The sequence below is a fragment of the Limulus polyphemus genome, unplaced genomic scaffold (assembly GCF_000517525.1).
Source record: "Limulus polyphemus unplaced genomic scaffold, Limulus_polyphemus-2.1.2 Scaffold621, whole genome shotgun sequence".
Taxonomy (NCBI): Eukaryota; Metazoa; Arthropoda; class Merostomata; order Xiphosura; family Limulidae; genus Limulus; species Limulus polyphemus.
In genome coordinates, this window is record NW_013666231.1 from 35,256 (window position 1) to 45,768 (window position 10,513).

The window sequence follows — 10,513 nt, forward strand, 5'->3', positions numbered from 1 at the left end:
CTTCTAAATATACCTATTCATGATCAGATTATTATGGAAAAGGACATTTAAATTCTACACAAAGCATATATTTACTATTCAATTTTACAAACTAGCATTTATATTAAAGAAGTACTTTTGCTTAGAGGTAAGTGAGAAAGAACAGTAACTTAAATATATCTGATACCAAAAGGTACAATAAAATCAAATTTAATAAAATAAATTTTGACACAGAAACACTGTAGAAGGCGTTTATCCCACGTGTAATTAGCGTAATTTATTTCACAAAGTATTTCAGGTTTAGCGTTGTGGACGGGCGAGAAAGTGTTTGTTTTTAGAAAGAACTCATGTTAGGAGAAAACCAATCTACTTTTAATGTATTGAGATTTAGGCAATAAGTATTACAGTAATGGCCAAAAAGAAAATTAAGACTCCTCTTTATCGCTACCGGACGGAAGTTTTGAATTATTTTTCATTACAAAATACAGAAATTGATGCAAATTTGTCATCGGGCAATGTCAACGATCCGGCTAGGCCTAGTAATAGTAATATAAGTATTAGGGGAACTGATTATTTAGGGAAAATTCCAAATTCATCTCCTCGGTTTATTTCTAAAGATGATGCTGAGTATGATTTTTTAAAACAAACAAGTTTTATGAGTAGTAATACTGGCAGAAAGCGAGGGCAAGGTATTAAAGAAGCAAATTCCTTTAATTTTAAAACTCGTGTGTTATCACGGAAGGAAGATCGAAAACAGAAAAGACTTGACCAGAAGTCAAAAAGACGGTCATATTTTATGAATAGAAACAAGAGTATGGCTCCAGATAAAAACTCGCAGGATGATGTGGAAGTAGGTAGCATATTTGTGTTCAATTTTTGCATTTTTAACAAACACGGTACATAATGGCATAGCCACATAGGTTTAAGTTTTAACTCCAAAATTTTGGCTCAGAATTAGTTTAAAAATCATCAAACATTTCACAATAAAACTTATTTGATGCACTTGATGTAATGTACATATGTGTATGAACAAAATAAGAAATCCTAAGGTAAATAGTTATGATTTAGTGAATGAAAAATATCATTTTCCAACCAAACTCCCAAAAAAGTACTATTAGTAATAAATTCAACAACAATTTATAATGTTAAACTTGAAGTGCATAAATAGTTTGATGAATATCTTAAGTACCTATGTCATGTCTTAAGATATTACACCTTGAAATGTGATTTGTGCCCTAACAGACATATATCTTTGTGCAAGTACTGTAACATATAGGGTACATGATAGTTATGTGACTACTGCAACTGAGAAGCATAAAAGTGGACATTTATGTCTGTGGGCATAGCCTGTTAGTTTGCTATTTTGGGGAAAATGTGTGAAAACAGAGTTATCATTGCTTTAAAATATGGCTATTATACAATGACATGCTATGCTTTCAATTGTAAATGTATAATGTTTACTTGTACCTAAGCATAAAAGCCTATTTTGGGGTCAACCAACAATAAAACTTATTCTTTGGTAATAGTTTGTGTTAAGGACTTTTTGATTTTTGATTGATCAAAAAGAGAATGAGCCATGTCCACAAAATTTTGTAATGATGAATATACTGTATCTAATAAGTTATTAGTAATAACAATTGCAGAATAATTTATTTAGAACACTTGTATTTAAAAATGAAAAATTGTATAACTTCAAACTTATAAGTTTCAGACTGACTTGAACTTGAATGCTTGGTTTAGATAATGTCCTTTGTTTGTAGTGAATAAATATGTTTAATGACATCAATCATGTTAAGTTTCAGACTTGTTTAAATTTTTGAACTTGTTTGTTTAATCTAGATAATGTTCTTTGTTTGTAGTAGATAAATATGTGTGATAGCATAAGTGATGTTGAGTTACTTAATTTTAAAATTATGAGTTTGTAAGCATTTTCTTTACTGATATGCTTGTAGTGCTTATAGTCTTTTGATATTTGAAATACATCCTGGCATGTTAACATTTGTTGATTTTTAAAATAAAGTATTTATTAATGTAGATGCATATTTACTGTTTCAATATTGTTTTGATGTATTAGCCATGAAATGTAGTTTTTGACATTATTTTCACAGGAACCTGGAACAAATAACTCAAGCCAAAGGGAGGATGTCAGTATTTCCAAGGAATCAAATGTTGAACAGAATTTATCTACAAAGAACACAAGTATTAAAACAAGGAAAAGAAAGAAAACTTACAAAACTGTAAGTTTTCATTTGAAAACAAAGTTTAATAGAATTATATTGTAAGATGTTAATGGTTCAGTGCCTTAAAATTATATTGCTAAATAATCCAAGGCACATTAAATGTTACATGCTAGGTTGGGTGGGTAAAAATTCTAAATATCCTAAAAATAAGAAGTGTGTGGTTTCTTGGTTAATAGAAGCTAAATAACGTGTTCTTTCATCCTGAGAAGGCTTATGACACTACATGGAGGTATAGCATTTTGCAGGACCTCTACTCCTGTGGGTTGTGTGACCATTTACCCATTTTTATTCAGAACTTTTTACTGGACAGGTGACTTAAATTCTGTGTGGGTTCAACTCTTTCCCGTTCCTTTCCGCAGGAACTTGGAGTCCCTCAGGACTGTGTCTCAAGTGTCACACTTTTTAGTGTTAAAATTAATGCTATCACTTCTCACCTTCCTCCAACTGTTGCAAATTGGCTCTATCAACGACTTCCACATCTCGTGTCAGTCGTCGAACATGAGGTTTATTGAGTGGCAGCTTCAGACTGCCCTCAATCGCTTGTTGACGTGGACCACTGTAAATAGTTTTACATTTTCCTTTTCCAAAACCATTTGCATGCATTTTTGCCGCCAACGGGGTCTCCATCTCAGCAATGTTGTTATTCGTGTGGTCCCTGAGGCAAAGCTTACTTCATTCCACACATCAAGCAGCTGCGTGTCAAGTGTGCAAGGGCTCTGAACATCCTCCATGCCCTCTCTTCCACCTCTTACAGAGCAGATCAATGTTCTATGCTCAGGATCTATCATGCCCTGATTCGATCCAAACTGGACTATGGGTCTATGGTTCTGCCAGGATCTCGGCCTTCAAGATGCTGGACCTCGTTCACCATCTAGGGCTTTGGCCCTGCACTGGGGCTTTTCACACTTCTCCAGTCCATAGTTTGTACAATGTCATTTGCAACTTTCTCTACAATATGCTACCAAGCTTCGATCCTTACCACAGCATTCCATCTGGGATTTTGTCTTTCTTCCTCAGTGGGCCATGCTCTTTCAGAACAGATGGTCTGCCATTCCTCCCTTTTGCCTTCGTACCTGGGCACAACTGGCACAGTTGGGTTTGGCATTGGATGACGTTGCTGTCTCCAATGATCAGCCCATTCTGCCATGGCTTATTATCATGCCTGTGACCTTTCCCTGAGTCATCTGAGGTAGACGGATACTCCCGATTGGAAGTACCATCTTCTTTTTTGGTGAACATCTTTTGAGCCATTCTTCTTTTCCTAGTTACACGGATGGTTCAAACTCTGGTGACTCTGTAGGCCATGGTTTGCTGTGGCTCGGTAGTTGCTTGCAGGATCCCCTCTACAGTTTTTGTGTTCACTGCCGAGTTGTATGCTATTTATTTTGCCTTGGATCATGTAGAAGCTATGCAGTACAGTGATTGTACTATTTACACTGATTCTCTTAACTCTCTACTGGCCCTGGAATTGCTTAACGTTAGTTCTCACCCTTTTATTGTCGATATTCAACAATGACTGGCCCATTTTTCTCTATCTTCCGTTTCCATCCTGGCCAAGTCGGTATTAACGGGAACAGGCTCTCTGATACTGCAGCTAAGTCTGTCTGCTCTAGTGCCATGACAGCCGTGCCTGTCCCATACATGGACTACAGTCCTGTTTTAAAGGCACGGCTTCATGCCAGTTGGCAGTCGACTTGGGGTGAGCAACATCATAACAAGCTTTTTCAGATCAAGCCTTGTGTTGCTCTTTGGCTGTCTTGCTTCTGTAAGGATCAGAAGGAGGAAGTTGTCCTGGCAAGGCTAAGCATTGGTCACAGTTTTTTTAGTTCATTGTTTTCTTTATCTGGTATTGACCCATATATGTATAGCCTTTGCGACACTCAAGACACAATAGCCCACATTTTAATGTTGTGCCGTCATTACAACCGTGAGCAGCGGCACTATTTTCGACACATGTTTTGTCAGGGTTTACCCCTGACATTGGACAGTGTCATTGTCGATGGTGACACTGTCCAACTTGATTATATTTTAATTTTTTAAGAACAATTGTCCTTTTTAATTGTATATAAATCTTTTATCTGAATTTTGGACATATTTTGGTTTTTAACTCGCTGTATTTTTAAATTTTATTACAATTTACTTTTACTGTTTTTATCAATTGTTTGGCACAAATAGCCTAGTTGCTTTGTGCCATAAAACACCAAACAACCACACGACTTATGTTGTCACTCGCATATTTTGGAAAAAAAAACAACTTGTAAGGCTTTCACTGTGCATGAAACAAGTACATTTGCTAGTAATCATGACTCATTTTATTTATTAGGCAAATATGTAACTTAGCCAAAGTAAAAAAAACAGTATTTTGGACATTCTTCAAGTAGACTAAGTTGAAAATTAAACAACATAGAAAATAGAATAACATCAGTTTATCTTGTAAAATGACACTTTTGAGAGTTATCACTTTATTTTTCTGTTTTAAAACCATTAGCAAATGAATAATAATAAAACTAGAAAGTATCCAGATGATACAGTGTTATTCTTTTAAGAAGTAAAAACAGTTAACTTCTCTATGCTAGCTGTAGTAATGTTACACTTTTACAATGATAGCATAATACCAGTTAACTTTTTAAAAGTTAAATGTGTAACACTTTAACCAAATTTTCAGTATTTTTACATGAAGATACATCCACTATAATTAATAATATGGTATTTTGGATTAACCAATGTTGAACACACATTCCTAAAGTGATCTAAATACAGCTATATGTTAAAGTTAAAATAGTGTTAATATATAATCTGTAAATAATTAGCTTGGTCATGTTATAATTCAATTAATTCAAAGCTTATATCTTTAATTCTAGTAATGTGATTGATATAACAATAACAGTTAAAAACAAACTTTTTCAGATTTTGTAATTAAAGTGAAGTAGTTTGTTTATAATTGCATTTAGAAATAATATATAACATTAGTAAACAGGATGCTTGTTTTAAAAAAGTGTTTTAATGTCCTTACACAGTCATACTGTTTGCATTCATGCTTATTTCAGACATCAACAATATGAAAAGTCCATTGTGTAACAAGCTTACATGTTATAAGAGTTGCAGGTGCAGTAAAAATACTAATTTTGATTAAAACAAATCTCTGAAGTCTAGAAACATTGTTAGAACAACTGGAAAAATAACTGAGGTTCAAAAATTTACTGTTGTAAAGTATAAATGATGGTCATATTATCATATTAGCTTAGAAATAATCAATTAATAGTTGAGGCCTTAATGGATTACTGTGTTGATTTGAGAAAACTTCAGAAAAGTTTTTATGGTAATTAATAGTCGAATCAGATGAAATAAAGACACTTAATATTTCGTTTTGATACTCTATGGTAGTGTAAAGATATCTATCTGCTTTTTATTAATTTCTGAAAAAATAGGGGGGTTTGGCCCCCTGTTAGATCTGTGCATATTTATATAACATTGAATAATAGTTATTAATTTCAGGAAAGTAGGGGTATGGGGTACAGGCCTCTTGGACCCCTTCCCCAGATTGTGCCTGCTTATACAGCAATGAACATTTAAAAATACAGGTATAAGTTAGAAACATGATACTGTAATAAACAGCAAATTTGCACTTTATTTCAAACTTAAGTAGTGAGATGATTGGCAGATTAATATAAATAACAGCAGCATTTTTATAATAACAAAGATAGGGTGAGCAAGTTTAGCATCAATGTGAATCTGACTCAAATCATGAGTGGGCCTCCTTTGCATGATCTGTCTTTATACTTAACCAGAGACAAGCATAATGATAATATTTCAATTAATTCATGAAGATGAGGAACTAACTTGAAGTAAATATGTATATATACATAGTAAAGATAGTTGATATGGCTATTAGAAACCTCCTTAGGTCATTATTAGGTTAAGATGATGACTGAAGGAAGTGAAATGTTATTACTTATTTTGTGTTTTAAATAAAAAAAAATTAATATCCATGTTGGCCATTTCTACTATATGAATATTTCAATGACTTGGGTTGTTGGAATGATTGGACATTAATTATCAGAAATACTAATCTGGATTAGTTGATTATCTTCTTGACATTAGTCAATTAATAAGTTAGTTTACATTGCACTAATTGTTGTAATTGCTGTTCACTAATCAATTAAATCAACCCAGCCCTACTCAATATTCACAAAATGTAATTAATTGGAACAGACAAACTAATTCAATAACCAGTCAAACACAAATTACTTAACTAAATAATCGAATTCACTAGTTCTAATCCTACTGGTATTTTTTGTTCAAATTTCTCTCAACTTTCAAAAAGCTTTAGTTATGAAGCAATGCCTTTCTTATCAAACCTTCCTTTGGTAAAACAATAAAAAGACCTAAATTAATAATAAACATAGCCTACAATAATAATAATAATTATTATGTATCAAAGCAGTGCCATATTTAAAAATACCCTATCAAAGAAAAATGATTTATAGTGGTTCTCACATTGATTATTGCAGGCTGCCCTTTTTCCGCACGTCTAGTAATCTTTGATTGGTCAAAATAAAACTGGCTTGAAGGTTCTTTTAGTATAAAAATGTACATATAGTGCAGTAGTTACAGTAAGAATTGTACTAGTTTGTGAATCACTGTAATAGAGTGGATATTGAAGGAGTAGAAGTGTTAATCATCAAGCATTAAAAACTGCTAATATTAAGATTTCATTCTGTTTTCCTTTTTTTTTAAGTGAAAATGGATTTAATGGTATATTACATCTGTTATCCAGTTTAAAAGTGAATCCACTTGAAGTAATACAATTTTGAACAGTATTTTACTTTCGAAATAGCTTTAATTTTACTTTGTTTCAAAATAATGCATGTACACAACATTTTTAATAACTATAGGTAGAAGAAGTGCGAAAACTGCAATTGTTAGAAGCTAATAAGGAAGAAGATAGGTTGATTAAACAACTGGAAAAAAAAATTCATTTAAATCGTAGGAAAAGTAAAAAACTGCCCAAATCTTTTGTTGATGAAGGCTTGGACTGTATCCTTTTTTTCCTCTACTTTTTTAAATCTTGCTTTAAATTTTTCTCAGTTTAAGTGTATAAATATTTAATTATATTAGAACTGACAGCATGTATGTGTTACAACAGCCCATGTTGTTGTAGCTGGTGACAGGCAGCAACAGCCAAATACACAAATTTTCTGTTATTGTGGCCTCTATAGCTTGTGAATCTTACCAAAACCAGGAATGCTCACACTGGTGTCCTGATGCTGTATATCAGTAGTGCTTCTTATTTTAGGTTTTAACCAATAAACACTGATAAAACATCCCTGATACAAAATAAAGAGAAACTTGTGTTTCTCCAATAAACACCAGGAATGATTATTCAGTTTATATTAATGTCCCCACTTTCCCAAGTCACTGTACTTGTGAGATTTAACCCTTTTCATATGTACCAGATAGCATGGGTATATCACTCTGAAGGAAAAGGGACATGTCTTATCCATTAGTGGTAAGTTTATTTTATAATGTCATATAAAATTTTAGATGTTCTTTCAAAGCTTTAACATAAATAGAACTATGTTTTGTACCTGTTATTGCTCCCATAAGAGAAATTAGTATGTAGAGTATATTAGTATACTCATTATAATATTAAAGTTGAAAACTCCAAAAAATTATCAATTTTAAGATATCTAAATAAAACTAAAACAGCTAAAAATAAACACTGCAAATCAGAAGCACTACAGAGACATCTCAAAAGTAAATATACACCATGATTTCTTTCAATAGTTATTTATCTCACATTATTAACTTGATAAAAATGTTTACAAATGTGCATCAGTACTTATTTGATTTGCCACTAGCATTTTTCAGTGCTTTGACTCGTTCTGGCATGGAATCGATGAGTTCTACAATTTTCTCCTGTAGGATCTTGACCCAGGCTGCACGCAAAACATCAAGTAGCACTCCACGGGATGCTGGTTTTCTGGAACTTCTTCTCACTGCTCAAGCAAGTATGGCCCAGACATGCTCGATGGGGTTCATATCAGGTGACTGACTTGGCCATGGGAGCTGTTGTATGCCTTTCTTAATTAAATGACTATTGAATAAATATCATGGTGTCTATTTACTTTTGGGGTGTCTCTATATTTCAGTTAATATTGATATGTTGGACTAACAGTCTGTCTGAATAAAGAGCAGTCCTCATTGAACCCACATGTAAAGCATACACGTTGAAAAACTATTGTTATATGGGCATTTTACTAATAATGTGAAAAATATGTATCCTTTTGTAATAATTAACCACATACACATAATTAGAGATATTTGAAAAGCACATGAAAATAAAGTTTTTGTTGAACCTATCACAACAGGATGTGTTAGGAAATTATTGATTAATTAAATTTAATGTAAGCTATAACACTCAAGAGTTACTTGATTGGCTGTGAAAGAAGAAATATATATTTTTTATTTCACTTGTGACCTTTTACTGTATTACTTACACTGATAAGATATGCTAATTAACTGTACTTCTATTCAAACAAAATCCTTTTCAAATGAATTGGATTTTGAGAAAGATTAGTATTCATTGCGATCTTGATACTGACAATTTCCATGGAACAAAGATTAGATTTTTAATTCTATACATAAATAAATACACAGATGATTACAAGATTAAGATTTTAATTTTTTTCACAAGATACAAAGTTTGTTTGATCCAATAAGTTAATATTTGATATCAATATAATATTCATTATGAACCATTTATGCCAAAGGGTAATTAACTTTCATATTGTTTACTTATCATAAATGTTGGTGACATGTATTATTATGTGTGTCTGTGTATTTCTCTCTTTTTTTGTATATATAGATAGCTTAGATATGTCTAAGGTTTAATATGTTTTTGTAGCTTAATCTTTAATGATTGTTCAAGATATATTAGAAGTCATTGATAATCCTGAAGATGCATCATTTACCAAAGAACTTAGTGACATGGACTCTGAGCTTGAGGATGACTTAGCTCTAGCTCTTGGAAAAAAAACAACTGGTAGCATGAAAGAAAGTACTGAAGAGTTTTCAAAACAGTCAAAGAAAGCCAAAAGTTTAAAAGATACAAATATTAGGCATGAAGATGATTTTGTAAGTAATTTTCATAGTGAACCTAACATTAGCGATAATGACAATGATCAGAATATTTCTGCTGGTCAAGATAACACTGACTATTTTCATGTACAATATGAGAAACATTCACTTTATGAAAATTGTAATGATCTCAGTGAAAAGAAAGCCCCAAAAAAGAAAAAGTGTGTTAATTGGGCAGATAATTTAGGTCTTACAGAAGAAGAAAAGCTTGTACGGAACAAATGTACGGAATTGTACGGAACAAAAGAGTATGAAGTAGAAAATGAAAAGGTTTCAATATTAGCTGAAAAAAAAGAAATAATACTGAGACAAGAAAATTGTCATGATTCAGTGAGTGAGAATGAAGAAAATTACACCACAGATACAACTAAAGCAACTGGAAAAGGAAAGAAGAGGCATAATGAGAGCTCTCCTGAGCCATTAATAAAGAAAGTAAAAAAAATTAATTCAGATGAAGAACTGAATAGCAGTGAAGATCACAATAATGAAAATTCTTCAGTTGATAAAAGTGAAAAGAATGATTATTGGGAAGACATTTATGGTCGACTAAGAGACAAACAAGGAAATGTTATAAAACTCGGTAAATTTCAGACAGATACAAAGTATGTTCCTCCTGCCAAGAGACTTCCAGCTAAAACGGAAGATGAAAAGAAGAAAAAAGAACTAGAAAGACTAAGAAAACAGGTGAAAGGACTTTTAAACAGGTAGAGTTAATATGTATTTCTATGCTGTTGTATATTATGAGAGTACTTCAAGATTTTTTTTTTACATGCATGTATCAGGTCTGCTAAAAAGAATTTTCATATCCTTTTTCTTGCAGGTTCTTGTGTGATTGGTCTTTTCATTCCATCATTTTTACTGTTTATTGTTTACTGGTCATATAATCATACTATAAAAAAGTAGACCATTGTGTTTGTGTGTTAGTATCCATCATCTGGAATTGGCTGGCTCAATTACTTTAATTTTTGAATGGTAACTGGAAACTATACTTGGGCTATTTTGTTTGGAGATTTTTGCCCATGACAGGAGATAAAAAAAAAACAAAAACTATGTAATAGGGGACATTCCTTTTTTTTTTTTTTTTCTCGTTTATATATATATATATATATATATATATATATATATATATATATACTAGTGCGTCTACTATACTA

General features: G+C 32.2%; 1 protein-coding gene across 4 annotated transcripts in view; it reads left to right on the plus strand.

Annotated features, from left to right (window-relative positions):
* The first annotated feature begins 258 nt into the window (after nucleotides 1-258).
* LOC106459515 (nucleolar MIF4G domain-containing protein 1-like) overlaps nucleotides 259-10,513 on the plus strand; it is a 57,091-nt gene continuing 46,836 nt past the window's right edge. For all 4 annotated transcript variants that reach the window (XM_022386024.1, XM_022386023.1, XM_013919142.2 and 1 more), the window contains exons 1-4: nucleotides 259-829; nucleotides 2,088-2,216; nucleotides 7,115-7,256; nucleotides 9,151-10,063. In XM_022386024.1, the coding sequence (XP_022241732.1) occupies nucleotides 389-829; nucleotides 2,088-2,216; nucleotides 7,115-7,256; nucleotides 9,151-10,063 (1,625 nt within the window). In that variant the 5' untranslated portion in view covers nucleotides 259-388. The remainder of the gene's footprint in view (nucleotides 830-2,087; nucleotides 2,217-7,114; nucleotides 7,257-9,150; nucleotides 10,064-10,513) is intronic.